Source organism: Necator americanus, chromosome II (assembly GCF_031761385.1).
Source record: "Necator americanus strain Aroian chromosome II, whole genome shotgun sequence".
NCBI classification, from domain to species: Eukaryota; Metazoa; Nematoda; class Chromadorea; order Rhabditida; family Ancylostomatidae; genus Necator; species Necator americanus.
Genome location: NC_087372.1, coordinates 13,702,745 through 13,719,579, shown reverse-complemented (window position 1 = coordinate 13,719,579; position 16,835 = coordinate 13,702,745). Strand labels below are relative to the sequence as shown.

The 16,835-nt window shown below is 41.6% G+C and overlaps 2 protein-coding genes across 6 annotated transcripts; one reads left to right on the top strand and one right to left on the bottom strand.

The window, feature by feature from the left end:
- Window positions 1-418: 418 nt before the first annotated feature.
- Window positions 419-2,509, bottom strand: RB195_017738 (uncharacterized protein; the record flags this gene model as incomplete). Of its 3 annotated transcripts, none has more annotated exons than XM_064184863.1 (4): window positions 419-934; window positions 1,017-1,212; window positions 1,385-1,731; window positions 2,363-2,509. In XM_064184863.1, the coding sequence occupies 4 exons, from the start codon at window positions 2,507-2,509 to the stop codon at window positions 419-421; spliced, it is 1,206 nt and encodes a 401-aa protein (XP_064040742.1). The 3 variants fall into 3 exon arrangements, with proteins under 3 accessions (XP_064040742.1, XP_064040744.1, XP_064040743.1); XM_064184861.1 differs by having other exon boundaries at window positions 906-1,265; window positions 1,393-1,539; window positions 1,599-1,649; XM_064184862.1 differs by lacking the exons at window positions 1,017-1,212; window positions 1,385-1,731; window positions 2,363-2,509 and having other exon boundaries at window positions 419-694.
- Window positions 2,510-3,574: 1,065 nt separating this feature from the next.
- RB195_017737 (uncharacterized protein) lies at window positions 3,575-10,149 on the top strand (the record flags this gene model as incomplete). Of its 3 annotated transcripts, XM_064184858.1 has the most annotated exons (6): window positions 3,575-3,682; window positions 6,023-6,122; window positions 8,576-8,654; window positions 8,735-8,834; window positions 9,486-9,562; window positions 10,050-10,149. In XM_064184858.1, the coding sequence occupies 6 exons, from the start codon at window positions 3,575-3,577 to the stop codon at window positions 10,147-10,149; spliced, it is 564 nt and encodes a 187-aa protein (XP_064040739.1). The 3 variants fall into 3 exon arrangements, with proteins under 3 accessions (XP_064040739.1, XP_064040740.1, XP_064040741.1); XM_064184860.1 differs by lacking the exons at window positions 3,575-3,682; window positions 6,023-6,122 and adding an exon at window positions 8,025-8,062 and having other exon boundaries at window positions 8,592-8,654; XM_064184859.1 differs by lacking the exons at window positions 3,575-3,682; window positions 6,023-6,122; window positions 9,486-9,562 and adding an exon at window positions 8,025-8,062 and having other exon boundaries at window positions 8,592-8,654; window positions 10,050-10,070.
- Window positions 10,150-16,835: the final 6,686 nt, after the last annotated feature.

Below are 16,835 nucleotides of genomic sequence, written 5' to 3'. Positions count from 1 at the left end.
TTGTCATTGAGACACATCACGTGTTCGGCCCACTTTATTTTGCTCTACTTGACAAAACCACCGGCGTCTCCTCGATAATCTGATTCTCGATAGCTGACGTAAGACAGAACTTCGAATCCCGTCTCTCACTTACGTGAAGCGGGATACTCCTAGCATCACTTTTTCGATTGAGCGTTCAATGATTCTCTCCGCGTTTTTTTCCTGCTTGCGAAATGCCCAGGTTTCCGAAGCATAGGTCAAAGCAGGAAATGCGGTGGCGTTGAAGAGGTGAGTACGTAGCCGGGTGTTCCTGGTCTTCTTCACTACACCCTCGATGCTGTTATACGCTCCCCAAGGTTCAGGTCTTTCATCATGTTCAAATCCCGACCCAACCGATGCATCCACATGTATCGTCAAACTCGGTCAGCATTCGTTCCGCTTATCTGATGCTAGATGTTATCAGTACAATGTCAGCATAAATGCGTAAAGCGTAAAAGCGTAAATGGTGTAGCTGCCGACCATCACCTCCGCTCCCATTTCGTTCAATGATGATATTCTTGTAAAATGGTGAAATTCCAGTCGTGAAGTTGCTGTACAACTCTCGAAGCACCTTTATGTTTTGAGTAGGGACGCCTTGATTGTCCAAGGCTTCCACGACCGCTTCCGTCTCTACTGAGTCGAACGCCTTCTTCAAGCCGGTGAGACAGAGCGGCATCTTGTACTCTCGTGATACCTCGATGAGTTTCGAAACAGTGTGAATGTGGTCAATAGTGCTGAATCCTTTTCGAAACCCTGCTTGCTCGCATGGCTGTCCCTCTTCCCGAACTTTTTCAATCCTATTAAGGAGCACTCTTGTAAAGAGCTTGTAAGTGACGGAGAGTAAGCAGATTGGGCGATAGTTGCCGATGTCATGTGGATCTCCCTTCTTATACAGCAACACGGTCTCGCTGGTCTCCTAGTGTTTGGGGACCTTGCGTTCCGGCAGGTAACGAGTGAAGAGTCTCGCAAGGGCCTTGATGGCATGTCGTACTTCGGACGGGAGAACCTCTGGAAAGGATTTTTTCCATTCCCTTTCCCGATGCTGTGGCTATTCCATATGGGTTCCAGAGAGCACTCATCCTCGTCTTTCGATTGGCGAATTCTTGACGGGCAGAACGAATGCTCTTTCCTGCCTCCGCATCTTCAGCCAACACTTCTGCTCTTCTCTCTTTGAAGTCTTCTTTTATCGCCTCTCTGCAAAGCTTGGTTGCCTGCTGCTCTTCCAGCTCCACGCTGACGTATCGGCTCTAGAATTCCCGAAAATCTTTCTTGGAGAAGGCTATGGTCTGATTCCGTACAGCGACATCCGTCAGGCGAAACCTTCTACTGACGGCGATGTGGTTAATTTCAGTGTGGTATCCTCCACCGAGTGACTCCCATGTCCAGCGTAGAGAGGAGGGCTTCTGGAATTGCGAGTGCTCGTAGGTCCATATAGAAAGCTTCGACATCTTCTCCACAGCTTGATTTTGGAGCGTAAGCGACGAAGTTTGTCAAAGCTGTCGTTAGACCACATCTTCTCATCTGCAGATGTCCGATTAAGGTCGTAACTTGTTCAAAAGGGTCGATGTTCTTTGCCTTACTCTTGCTGACGAGGACGCCAACTGCACCAACTCTTCTACTGTCACATGTTCCTAAGAACAGTTCTTCTTCGGTATCAACACGGCATTCACTGTGTGCCGTCGTCTCGTCTCGGTCAATCCAATGACGTCGTTCCTAATCTTCCTGACTTAATTCATCAGATCTTCAATGCCCGCATCCGATGCCAGCGCACAGGCGTTATAAGTACAGGTCGTCATCTTAGTCCTTTTCCGTTTCGGTAGCCTAGATGACCCAACCCAGTCCTTCCTGGCGCTACCGTACCAGGCTTTCCTCCGGAATCAGGAGACTCTTTCTTATCACTGCGTAAATTTTAATACCCATGAGCGGGTTGCAAGCTTCTAGTCCCATGAGTTTTTCGGAGAACGTTGCGTTCTCTTGGAGTTGACAAGTGGAGCTTATTTGTTGGAGGCGACTCCAAACCGCCTTTCTTGCACCTCACAGTCACTTGATTGCAGGCTTTTGGGCGGACCGAGATACAAGAATGTCATGACTCAGTCTCGGCTCAGCAGAAATAGGGAGTTCATCTCCTGAATCCACTTGCGTGTCTGGGCAAGCACAAGGTCGCTTTTGGTCAGCGATTTGCCCCCTATCCGTCACCCGGGGACGCGCCACGTAATCTCGCGCCTATCTGGCTGTGATCCCTCTAGTGAGGGAGATCCGTGGAAAGAGGAATGTACTCCAACATTTCTGCGCTAACTTCGTCGTCCCCAAAAGATTCTCTATTTGACTGAATAATGGCTCTCACCTTCCGTTTGCACTGCTCTTCATGCCTTAGAAAGGTTGAACTCTGCCACGTGAGCTCAATGGCGTCAATGACTACTTTTGAAGGTGGAAACGATGATGAAGTCCCTCTGTTCATATAAGCCAACCAGACGGACACTGTTGTTCGCATTTGCGTGAATACCGACAGTGACCACCTTATGGCTGGGTGTTTTAGAGATCAATGCACTACCTCTATCACAGAAAGCGTCCTTATTGCTGTCATCAGTCGTTTCCGTAGGTGGGTTGGCACTTACGACCCAGAGTTTACGTCTTCTGCGGTTTGCAGTCGCACAAAGGCCCATCTAGGGGCCATTTATTGAGCCAAATTTGCTGTGAGTTGTATAAAAACGTGGTATAGTTGGTCCTCACAGCTATGGTGCAACCACCTACTTTCCTTCCATAAGCATCACCGGAGTATATTATGTAGTCTTCCATATTGATGACGGGCAGATCTCTGATCCTGCAGCGCAGCAAACGGCACACAAAAATATCGTAAAAGCTTACATAACCCGGTTTGTTGGAGTTCACACGACGGTGTTCAACAGTTCAGCGTGACAAAACGAATGTTTGTTGCCAAGGATTATTCACTCCCAGGTAGTCGACCTCTCGGGTAGTGAGCTTTGGCGGTGTGCTGAACATCTCTTTGCAGTGTATTTGAATCTTTCGCCATGTAACCGTGCAGGTCAAATAGCTCGTACGTACTCAAAGCGTATACTCGAACACATGATTGCGTTTAGTTAATGTGGGGCTACCATGTGAAAGTAGCAATCAAACTTGTATACGCGGCCCCCTGGCCTACATTATACAATCCATAATGGATGGGAACTCATCCTCCCGAACTAGAAGTTTGAATTTATTCCTCCTTGGAGAATTCTTGGTCTATTTCCTTTATCGACCCCAATCTCAAAAAAAGGCTCAGGGTCGGTCTTATTCAATCTTTTTATTTATTGTGAGATCCCACTGCGTATATAGCTAGAATCCTTCAAGTACAAAGAATTCATGGAAGGGGAGAGACTCATGGAAGTGGAGGGTTGAAAGAACAAAGAATCTGTTTCAGGAATTTTTCAAGAATTTTAGACTACGTAATAAAAGCACAAATATGATATGAATTCGTTCGATTAACAACATTTTTGAAAACTCGATTATTTCACTTTTCCCATGTGATTGTATTATTTCAAATCGGGAAGGTTCAGGGATGCGTTTTGATGAAAATGGAAGGCCTAGGATATGGAACGGTAATGATTGGTCGCTAGAGTTTAGTGAAAGAGCAGCCTGCTTGGAAAAACTATATAACAACTCAGAGGTTCGTGTGCAAGTTGGTATCCTCTTCTTATAATTTTTCAGGCGAAATTTTATTTCGTTCAACATATTCTTTTCTATATTTCCGAACATGATTCTCTGCCAAACTTCCTGGATCTACTTCGAGAACTCGCACAGTCACTCACACCATCCGTCATCTGTTTTATAACTAGGTTCCGATTCTGCGCATCTTCACCAAGTAATGACCCAGATACTCTCATATCGACATTGTGCGGCAGTCGAAAGTAATGAACGGAACATTTGCTAGAAAAAAACATTCCGTGCTCCCATCAGGTATAATATTTCGGATGTTTGTGATGGCGGTATGGTATTCAAGAGCACTCTTTCGCAATACTTGGGTGACTTCATATTGCTGTTCAAATTATGAAGTCATGCACTCAGAGGAGGTCTACACAAATGTCCACCCAACGCTCCTCACCAACTAAAACAACTCCGAGAATCCCTTTCTGGAAACTTCTCTTATGACATGCGCTGCTTTTGCCTTCAGTGCTCAAATCTCTTTCCCTTGAGCGTTGATGGCGATGAAAACAAAAAAAGTTATTTAAAAGATGTGGTTGTTAATCTAGCAAACTTGATCTTGGCTAAAGACATTTTCTTCGACACTGTGTTGTATGCAGATACCTTTCTTCGACGGAGAGTCTGCAGCTAATTCCTTCAGAGAACCATTCTCTTTTCCTCCTTTTCCTCGCTCCTTATTAACGGGATTGGGAACGTTTTACAATAATAGTGGTTTACAATCTAAGTTGCAGATCTTGAACAGGAAAGACCATCTTATTCAGCAGTCCCTCCCCTCTCATTTAATCCCATTACTTATTTAAAAACTTGTCACGAGCAATTATTTCCATAACTTCCTTTAACAAAGAATAGATTCGTATCACTGAGTTTTTACGATTCACAATTAATCCTGCTGATGTGCTGTTCGACATTGATGCAGGTTCTTCGAATAGATCTTAGATGTGTAGTGCAGTTCCAATGGATGCTGGATTGGCTAGTTCACCGTTGTGGATTCTCCACAACCCATTTAAGAAGTACCACGCAGCATTCCCGTGCTCTGATAGATCTTGGCCCTTTTGCACTTTGTTGGCTGAAGAAATCTGGGATTTTTTGTTCTGTAGCCAAACCTTGTGTTTGATGCTAGCATAACATTAAGCGCAGTGTCCAGTATCTGGTGCAAGTGCGTCATACACATAGGTTTGGTCACATTTTACTTATTTTATGTCGTTAGTTCAGTTTTAACTCGTTTTGGACGTGGACAATAGAAGAGATGTTATACCACGTTATAATCGGTTCCAACAGTTCTAGCCCACTCTGCACGATGTGCAAACATTACTCGAAGTATTGGGAAGAGCTAATTTTTCCTCTTTTAGATTACTTTAATATAAAATTATATGAACTTCACCAACAGGGCTCAAATGCACTTTCAAATCAATTAAATCGTTGTAATCAATGTAATTAACAATATTTCCGTGCGAACAGCAGTTTACGATATGCGTCCTGTTTAAAGCTGCCCGTGTGTAGAGTTTACTTGAAATTGGCGCATCTGCTGAAGTTGTAGTGTCGATTGCTTTGTATACATAAATGCACACAGTAGGTCAGGTCCGTTAGATAAGATAGATTAGATAGCTTACATGGATTAGAATCGGTTGATTGATACGTTGAGTAATTGACTGTTAGGAAGTAAGTTAGCACAAAAAACAGTTCTGCCTGTAGTGATCTCGAATGGAGACGATATGTGTTTACTGGTATCAGAAGAAAGTAAGAGGAACTGAACGGTTACGCAAAAAGACTGCAAAACTATCTGGAGCTGTGAGTATTCGAATCGTCAGGAGAGTGTAGCACATCTCAACCTAGAGCCGCTCTAATCCATGAGGAAGGTGACCGAGAACGAAAGGACGTTCGGTACTACTGTTCGATATGCTTGGTGAGGATGTTGTACAAAGTATCCACCAAGATCCCAGGCGCGCATAGGATGATGAAGCGCCACCTCAAGAACAAGTTTGATTTCGTCCGGGAGTCACATGCATGGGCGACCGTGTCGAGGGTCATAAATGTTTGCCGGGAATACCGTCTGCCCCTCATTCCAATTTTGTAAGACTACAAACTAGGATCGGAGTTCAAAAACTACCAAAGAGTTGTTGGAAAGTAGGAAGATTTTGAAATTTGACCCAAATGCATCGCACATTGCGCAGCTAGCAGCAATCACGACGATCATGATGTTCACCACATTCATTCCATTTGCGCATACCCAGTGTCCTGAATGTTGCCCAAGCTCAAAAGCAAGCTGTTTTTCACAGAGTGGTTTAGCTGCATAGACCAGATCCAGACCGTGACGACGGTCACAGAGGTTTGCCCAGAAAACCGGCTGCTCCTTGTTCTAATCTTCGTCGACTATGAGAAAGCCTTCACCAGCGTAGTCGATCAAGGTGTGGACGCGTCGTTTGTGAGGACATTAGCCAGCTGATACGATCGAGGCACGACTGAGATACAGCTTTTCCACTGCACCTTCAGCATACCCCCAGTAAGCCACCGTTAGAAAATAAAACGGTTTACAAACGTTATCTATCCTGCTGAAACAGACAAATGACTAGATAGAGATCATGACTTTATTTCAGAGCTAAAAATTCTCCACAAGAACGCAGAAAAAACATCTCATCAAGAGCTTTTATTTGAATGAGCAGCTAGAGAATCCCCGAGTCAATGGGTCAATTCCAAACTCAAATGGGTGGCTTTAGTCATTGCGACTAAAGCCACTCATTTGAGTTTGGAATTCCAGAATCCCTCTTCCTTATGGTGTGCCTTACAGTGAAATTATTCCTCCTTTCCTTATGGTGTGGTTCTTTACAGTGAAATTGATCACATCATCCTCACTGAGAGCTTCTGGCTGACGGATGCACCAAAACTCTGTACGGGTTTGGACCACCACCTTTTTCCAGAAGAATTCACATAAAAAGGAAAGAAATCCGTAAAGTTACCAAAGCGAAGTCTCAGGATCATCACCGATTAGGAGCTTTTGCTTCGTTAACCACCTTTTGGGAAGATACCACATGTGATCAGCTCTTAGAGCAGCCCCACGACAGTACGAGATAAGCGGAGACTTTCTAAGCAGCTAGGAGGCACCTATATCTAACATTTCTAAAGCTAATACGTTAGCGTAAAGCCGCATCAACTGCAGGCAGCTAGGAACTGAGCTCTGAGCTTGCGATGCTTTACAAATCGGCTTCGAACATCGGCGACTATCGCTCAGTTTGTTTATTTTCTGTCATGTACAAGCTATTTACAATCCTAAAATGATTGAAGGAACATAGGATAAGAGACAGCCGAGCAGGGTTTCAAGAGGTCAGCACGATTGACCACATACACATTTTCTTCAAAGTCGTAGGAATATTGCGAGAACGCGAGATGTCGCTATATTCTCTTTCAACTTAAAAAAGGCCTTCGTTTCACTTGAGGTGGAAGCGGTCATAGATGCCTTGGACAACTAAGGCATTCTTAATCCATCCATAAGAATACTTCTTGAGTTATGTAGCAGCTTTACAAACAAAATTCTCCCATTCTACAATAATGTCACAATTGAGGTGAAGAGAAGGGTTTGGCAGCGAAACAATCTTATCAGAAATATTCAGTGCCACTGTTGAGGATGTAATGCCTTGATTGGTAAGGGATTGCATTTGAGTGGAGGTTGATGGCCGACAGTTAGTCCTTCGTTTCCCTGGCAATGACATCAAGCATCGGTTAGGTTAATTCCCTGCGAACTTGATAAAATATGTAAAAAGATTGGTTTTCAGCTTAACCTAGATAAGACGATGTGGGGAAAGGTTTTCAGCTTAACCTAGATAAGACGATATGGGGGAACGGATCGGCTTCTGATACATTCCGGACACTGATTTTCCCGCATGACTTCCGGATTCGTAAGGGACCTTCGATATTTACGCTGTGATGTTTTGTCTTAAACAATATTTTGGTATTGGAGAAGACTAAACAAACAACATTTCTGCGAACGCTTATAGGAGACTAATGATTTAGTTTCCCAAGCTAATTGATAATTTTTTCCTCAACATAGCAGTCTGTTCGTTTCAGTTGATCTGAAATTCTTCTTCGAATCTTCCTTCTTTATATTATCTTTCGGAAAAAGAGGAGGTCATTGATGACATCGAACCATGTTGAATCGGGTGTACTCAAGAGGAAGCTGTGTCAATCTGTCGGCACGAATTCAACCTGTTAGATTTGAGATCAATGTCCCTGAACAAACACCGTGCACGTATTTCGTAAGGTCACCAAATTTCGCCGTCATAACAGAGGTCTGTCGATGATGCAAGGAACAAGCAATGAGGAAAACTAAGCAGAAATTAGCTGCTGTGCAAAGGTGAGTTTCAAACTGTAGCTGTCTCTCTTCCGTAAGTAGGTCCGTACAAGAATGACAATATGTTGTCATAATGAACGATTCGTGAGTGATCTCTTCTGCGATCCAAACGTCAATGTACAGCTAAATGAAAATCACTTGTTTCTTGTGGTATATATCTCTTTGGGCGGGTGTGGCGCAGTCGGTTAGAGGTCCGTTGTAGCCACACGTCGAGGGTTCGAAACCGCTTTTGGGTTCGAAAAAAACCGGTTCGAAAAAAAAACCAAGCCCTTCATCCCTCCGGGGTCGATAAATTGGTACCAGACTTGTCTGGGAGGATAAAAACACTGACTTAATCATCGGCTGGCCCCCGCAAGTCGTTGTATAGGCCAACACGCGTTCAAAAACCTCGACGATTACGACTTCCAGTAAAACGCGTTGGCGCAACTGGATTGATACGCCAGTGACTTTATCCTTTATCCTTTATATATCTCTTTGGAACCAGAGTTTTAGAAGAATAACAATAGAAGTGTGTAGGTTTTTGGTCTCCCAGTGAACGGCACGCTGACCCTCAACGAAAACAGCTGATACGGAAGGGGTGGAGTACTCATACAGGGTATGTTTGCACAAACTCTTCTGTCTGAGCTTCTTTTCTGGCATGATCTTCTCTACTCGTAAAACGTGTTCTTTGAAAAGGCATACAAAAACTACCAAAAAGAAAGGCGAAACAGAGAGGATAGACGGCTTCACACAATGGAAGATACAACAGAGGACCAGATGTTTTTCTTGGGAATTCGTAAGTCATTCGTAATTCGTAAGTTCTAGTTTAGATTATGATGTTGAGTAATCACAAAAAAGATTTTTTAAACAATGCGATGAAGCTCATTCGCAAGAGCTACCTTCCACTCATAAACAACCTAAAAAATGCTTGCTAAAATCCTTCGTAAATACCATAGCGGAAGATGGTCTCAGCACAGTGAAAGGAGCAGAACCATATTAAAAGCCTGTATAGGATTGATTCCTGTTATTTGCTTTATCATCATACTTAAACTGACTCCTTTAGCTGTAATCTCCGACACGAAAGAAACTATGAAAATTACTTCAGCTGTACTTCAATTGTTTTTGCGAAGATAACATCTTTTAAAAATGCAGATGCGCCTATCAGTAGCGGCCGAAAAAGATGTTCTAAAATTGATTTGCATTTCTAAGAGGTAGAGTACGCATCAATTGATAGAGGGCTGCTCTTCTTGGTTATTTTACCCACCCATGTTGAAAGACTTTGTAAACTGGCCGCAGTAAGGCCCATGGTTAGTTCTTGGTTTGTGCTAACATTTGCTGCATATATCAGATTAGTTGATTAGCTGCCAAAAAAGCATGCTTGTTTTTTTTGTGCACTCGTACATATAATGTGGGTACAACTTTTTGTTTGCTGATTGTTGCTTTACAGATTTGGGGCGAAAAGTTGAATGATTTTGAATTGATGCTTTGGATAGAAATAGAAGAGCATGCACCATCACCTCTACGGTATGTGTGTTACTATATTGAGTGCTGCTTGCTAAATATTGCAAAAATTTACTAATGTCATGTGTCCAAACCCCTCCGAATACAAAGTTCAGATGAAAACAATTCCTTTCTAAGAAAATGACAAAACTCTGTTTCATTCTGAAAGCATAGCCAGTGAAGGTGTTTAAATCTGTATTAAAATTTGTTTTTGAAGTCGGGAAAGCAGAAAATTAACCATATCTTGCCCGGTGAAAAAGCAATTTCGTTCGCATACTGACTCAATAGTATTTGTTTCGGCTTACGTCTAGTGTACCTTGTGCTTCTTCCTGTATTCGAACTCGATCCTTAACTTTCAATCATAACTTTCTAAAATTTGAAATGTGTCAGTTTTGAGTTGGTCAGTTTCAACAACATGCATATATTAGATATTTTTATGTTACAACTTTTTGCCTTCTTCAAAACTCAATCCTGTCCTGTAATATCCACACAGATTTGATGAAATTTACAGGGTCAACAATGTCGTGTCTAACATAGAAGGTTTTGCTGAAGCTTTCCGCTGTCCACCGGGTACACCTATGAACCCCAAGGAACGTTGCTCGATTTTTTGAACCTATCGTAGAACTCTCAGATATCTCGCAGCTTAGCTCACTTTTTAGTTTTGCTATTCTTTTTTGAAACTATACTTTTTTTCGCTGACGGATATTGTCAGCGGAGATTGTTGCATTTGCCTTTAGAAATACTATTTTATCCCAATGAATAGTTCTCTCGTCTCTTTTTTCCCTCTTTCAGTTGTCTTTACGAGGTTGCAAGTTCATGGTGTAGTTGTGCATTAGCAGCCTTACCTAAAAGCCTTACCTATTTAAAAATAAATTCTGTGAATTTGCAGAATTATTCAAAAGCAACATTATCTTTTGTTTTATCTTCCATAAAGAGCGACTAATATTTTAAAATTCCTGATGAGATACGACAAGAGGAAGGGCTGCGTGGTTTTTTTTTAATTTTCGGTGAGTATTGCACAACAGCATTATCTTTGGTTTCTCGCATATTACTGCCCATGAATGATACAGTATCTGTTGCAGTAATTTTGTTTTAGCTGTTAGTGCTTATTTTTCGTATAAAAGGCCACGAGTTGGACCATGTACGTGATTTCGTATTGTTCCATACGCCTTTGTACATTGATCTTTCCTTGCGTCAAATACTGGGTTCTTCTATTTAAACCAATCGAATTTTACTTGACGTTAGAGAGATGAGCGTTGTATATACAACTTGTCTTTTGCGTCGCTAGACAAGTACCGAACCTACGTACCCAGATCTTTTCCATTTCATCTTTTTCAAAATATAAAACAGGATGTGCATGTTTAGCTGCAAAATATATAAGGACATGCTACATTTGCTAACGCTGTAACCTAATCAAATATAAAAACATCTTTGAGCTTCTGATAGAAATATCCGAATTTGCATTTGCAAGCTGTTCCACACGCTTTTCGTGCTTTTTGCTATCCCTATACAGTTCAGGTTTTATCGTAGTGCGACATGCTGAGACCTGGGTGGGGCAATGCCTAGATTAATGAGGAATAGCAATCGTTTGATGCCAGCTTTTATTATTATTACTAAGCAATGCGATAAACAGCAGTTTTTTAAGAGGACAAGGGGGCTGTTTTTTTGACACGGATACATGAATTTTAAAAGAGAGTCATTGGAAGACTAACAAAATGATAGAAGAGGTTTGTAGACAGTGAAATAAAGTGTATCGTAGACTTTAAAAAAGTTATAGATAGAATGTTGAATAACATATCATTATTTGTGTTATATTTCAATAGAATTGGGGATAGATTTTGTTTGTAGTCGAACATAAGCACGCTTTTTATTAGCATCAACATGTCATAAAGCAGAAAGGACCAGTTGCTACGAAGTTTTGTCAAAGATGATCCGCTGATGCTCTTCAAAGTTTGAGAAGCAGGCTGATGTAGGACAGTCGGTAAGAATGAAGTTGGCTGCAACTGCATCAAAGCTTTCATTATATCGAGGTCGACGAATCGACCCCAAACTTAACTTAACAAGAACATTAGTTTGATGCATAAGGCTCCCGCGCCAATCATTGTATAGGTTGCACAGTTGTTCATAGACCTCAAACGTTTCTAAATTGAACTTGAACGTATAGGCGCGTGTCCAAAAGTATCGACCAACGCCGTGCACCGTATCCTCTACTTCATTCTCTATTTGAAAATGAATTTCCAGCTTATTTTTTCACATGATTTTCACTCTGCTAATTTTTGAGTAGTCTTTTTCCGTTGTCGTTTCGTTGCCTAACGTATCCTCCTTCTTCTTCTTTCAGCGGTCCGAATTCAACGAAATCGTATCCAGTCAAACTTATTGTAAGGGGAGTGATATTTCACGGATATCGTACCTGTCATTACGTGTCAAAATTTTTACAATTGTGCGTTCCTTCATCAAAGGGTGCACCTGGGTGACCCATCCTGCTGTTGACCAAAGAAGCAGAGCTGGCGGTTTTGTTCATCTCTAACCTCTGGATCCAACGCTGATATCGCGGATAGCTCCTACTATGACTGCGCAGTTGATCGATGGATCGAAATCACCCCTGTGCTTACCGAGCCTTTCTTCCTTCCGGTGTCGATAAAGTGATACCAGATTTGTCTGGTAGGATAGAAGACTGGCTTCATCATTTGCCTCTGCAAGTCATTATATAGGAAAACACGCGAAAATGCGAAATTGGATTGATGTTGTTGAACATAGTACTAATGAGCATATATAGCATATATTTGCCACTTCCCAGTGCTATTCGGGAAAATCGTGGTCACACGGTTATCTCCAAACCCTTTTAACTTCACGAATAACACAACAGCTAGGTATACCTGAAGGCTAAAACACTTTCTAATGTTACGAATGAAATTACCAGGAGATCCTCATAAATATTCACTTAACCCCTTCACACAGATGGACAAATGACTAAGAATTATCCAACTTAGAGAAATTTCAAATGCATTGATAGGTAAGCAGGATATTCGTAGCACTTATCATTCACATAGACTTCATGCAATTTTGCGCAGCAATCATTTATACTCATTTAAAGACAGTGTTATACTATTCACTCACCTACATATAGGCTGCTCTGAAAAGTGAGACATGCTACAAAGTACATACTTTACAGTACGCGAATAGAATACTCCAACTTCACTCCGCACTAATATCTCTGCCAATTTTTTTTTAAATTTTCCATTCGAATGTACCTCGTAGTTCGTACCCACGTCAAAAGAGAAAGGGAGAGATTCTTCGATGGTTTTCAAAGGTTTGAAGGCTTTGAAAGATTAATTTTGAATCGCTGAGTTGGTACAGACAATCGACAACTTTGCCAAAAAAAGAAACATGTTTGAAATATAAATAGCAATTGTGTTTGCAAATTTGTCAAAACAGAACCGATAGAAGCTGGTCCCAATTAATGTAAAAATAGAGGAAAATATGAAATTTTAGTTCGAAGTTGTCAAGTGCAGAAGCCCATCTTCAAAGGTGATGTGAAGTGTACATTATTTCTATCTATTTTTAAATGCTGGGAAGCCGACAGCGTTACAAAGTGTTAGTGCTGTTTTTCAAAATTCAATATTTCAAGTTCAATATTTGTTTTATCAGTGCTTTATTTCTCGTCTCCTCTCATGATATGAACTTGAGTCGGTTTTCTCTTTTCATTTTTTGATTTCGTTTCTTTTCCTGCTAGTTGCCTGGTTTTCCACCATATAACAATTTCTCATTATTCTTATGCAGCAGTTCTCTTGCTAGGAAGTCTAGTATTCTCCGGGTTCAAGTAACATGCTACACAACAGCGAGCTCAGCCTGTCATTGTGAATGCGTGGATGTCCGTGTGTTTGTGTGCACGTGGAAGGAAATTCCAGAAAGCAAAAAGACACAACGGCGTAAGACAGCTGTGTCGATCCCCGAAAGGGAAAAGAGGGATTTCGCGGTAGTCACAGCATCGGATTGGTGCTTTGAATTTCTCAGGGGATAAATGAGATTTTGTTAACCGTTTTGTAGTGGTGAGAACTGTATGTGTTGCGTCCTACCCAGAGCCAAGCGTGTGATGGAAATTGTTCTCTCATTCTGTTGCGTGTGTGTATGTGTGTGTAACGAAATTCCAGAACGCGGTGAGACGTGTCCAACGGAGTTAGTTAGGTGTGCTGGCGCTACGAAGCAATAAAAGGAAGTGAGACGGGTTCAACGCTGTCCAATCCATACCCCATTCTGCAAAGTTTTAGAATGTTGAAGGACGGTTCCAGAGCGTCGAATTAGTGCGTCGACGCCTATAACCGTTGTAATGTGGTAAGGTGGGTCTCATGGAGTCGAACTACTGCGCCGGTGCCAAAAAACGGCAAAATGGCTTAGATGAGTTCCACAGCGCAGCAGTGTGGCGAATCCAAGCGAATTTGTCAAGAAGTAAACGAAACATTGTGAATTTTTTTATGACGTGGAGGCTGCAGTGTTGTGCTGCACCCCACTCAACCGCATGTCTATCCCCACCGCACGTTTGCGTCGTCAGGTTGGTAAAATCACCTATTCGGAAATTGGAAACTCGTCTTCAAACTGCTGCTCAAATTGTAGCTAACAGTTCACATGTCTCCCAGACCAGCAATGTGCACGGAATCCCATCTTTGTCCCAACAAAATTCCAAAAAGACTGGGAGGTGAGAAAAACAGCGATATAAATGTTTTTAGTAAAGCCTTCCTCTGAAAAACCACCTAAAATTTTTCTTTTGTTCCTCTTATGACAAAATTAATCGCGATCTTCCATACCAAACAACTTAGACAGAATCTGAGCTTTTTGGGTCATTAAATTCTATTAAATCTACTTTTAAATTGCTGTAAGGTACGTTTAATAAAATTCTCCATCTTTTAGAAGTGGTTTCAATTTTCTAACTCTTTTGCAAAAATTTGACTCATTCGGTGGTCGAACCTAAGGGTTCTCAATTTTACATTGTCAACACGCATTTTCAAAACAAAATGTTGGGGGTTGCCTTACGACTGAAACCAAATATAATACTCTGTAATTTATTTAATCATTTAAGACTTTTCTTTGTAATATTTTATGATGTATGTAATTATTTAACATTACATAATATTTTGTCCTGGTTATCATGTTTGTCTGAAGTACGGCTGAACCAGACTTCCAACTACTTTGTGCTTCGCTCGCCTTGACTGATCAATAAAAATTAATAGTTGTGGCATTTTCTGTAAAATAAGAATTCTGTTTTTCTACCAATGATTTCTTCTTTTTTTTATAAATTTAGGCGAAAGATTTCATAGTTCTCTTACAAAACACCTGAGCTCTACATATGGAGAACATTTAAACTTCAACTTCAAACACTCCTTCCATACCATTATAATAAAGATGCAATTCAAAATATTACTCAAATTATGGGTTTTCCTCCAGTTTTACTGAAGACTTTCTGAAGACTGGTGTTCGCTCCGCTCCTCTTCACCGAGCAACGAAAATCAATCAGACTTGTGTATCTCTAACGATCTTCATTCATCTTTTTTATTATAAATAAAGGCGAAAGATTTCATAGTCTTCTTTTAAAACGCGTCAGTTCTACATTTCGAAGACATTCAAACTTGCTTCAAACACTCCTTACCAATATATTATAGACAAAATTTAAAAGCATTACTCGAAGTATGGGTTTTCTTCCTGCTTTCCCCCAACTGTTATCACTGAGTGATGTTTTAACATAAAATAACGGGAAAGACATCAACCTGCTGATTAAGATAACATTCTACGTTAGATCACGTAAACTGTTCGCTAATACTTAAGCAGCCGTTTGCACGCATGTTTTCACTTTCTGAGGGAGGCATGTTGCTAACATAGGGCAAACATGCAAGGAAATGGATACGCGGAGGAGTCTTAGAGGTGAAGGGCAACGCCCCCACTGGCCACGGCTATAAAACGGCTGCAACGTCCCATTTACCTTCTGCGTCATGCACAGGAAGTTAATGCACACCATTTTGACGCCGTGAGACCCGTCGCAACCCATTCTGTAGCTATCTGACGCCGGGTGGACCCGTCGCACCCCCTTCTTCGAATTTCGTGACTCACAGACAAACACACACTCGGACTAAGATCGTTATTATATACCAGCCTGAACGTCCAGCTAAAGCCGAACCTCAGACTTTCTGTGGTGTTCCCTACGCTCGCCATCACTGAAAATCAAAATTAATCAAAAATTAATAGTAGTGACATTTTCTGTAGAACCAGAACTCTGTTTTTCTCACAACGTTTCCTTCTTTCTTTTTTCTTTAAATAAAGGCGAAAGATTTCATAGTTTTCAATCTAAACGCGTCAGTTCTACACTTTAAGAACATTCAAACTTCTGCTTCAAACACACCTTTGATGCCAATATAATATATACGCAATGTGAAAGTATTCGAAAAATAGGTTTTCTTCCTTTTCCCCAGCAGCTATGACGGAATGATGTTTAACAGGAATTGACGTGAGCAACATCAACGTACTGATAAAGATAACGCATCACATCAGATCAAACACCAAATATCAAATAAATCATCAATCATCAAATAAACTATTGGCTACTATTTAAGCAGCTGTTTGCATTTCCGTTTCCACTTTATGAGGAAAATACGTTACCAACCTGAGGCAAACGTGGAAGGAAGTAGAGACGCAGAGGAGGTGAGAAGCAATGCGCGCAGTGACCAGGGGTATGAAATGGTTGCAACGTCCCATTTACCTTTTGCGACAAACAAAGTTACTGAGCGATACTACTGTACTATAGCACAGCAATCTGATGCACTGGGATCCGTTTTTAACTATCTTGCTCTGGCGCACCATTTCGACGCCGAGGGATCCGTCCCATCCTATTTTATAGCACTTCTACCCCAGTGCACTAATTCGACGTCAAGGGAGCCGTCGCACCCCCTTTTATAGCTTTCTGGCGTCGGCGCACCAATTCGACGCCGGTGGACCCATCGCACCCCCTCTTTGGAATTTCGTTTCATACACACACACAGACACACATGCACAAATACACACACGTAACAGACTAAGCACATTATTATATAGCATGATGACCATGGTGACGTGCTAACATGAAATGACGTGAAGTGAACCCCATCATAGTACTGATAAAGACGAGCTTCCACGTCAGATCACGTAAGTTGTTGGCTACAATTCAAACAGCCCTTTAGGTGCTTGTTTTCACCTTCTGAGGAAGGTATGTTGCCAACATAAGACAAACGTGCAACGAAATGGATACGCGGAGGAGTATTAGAGGTGAAACGCG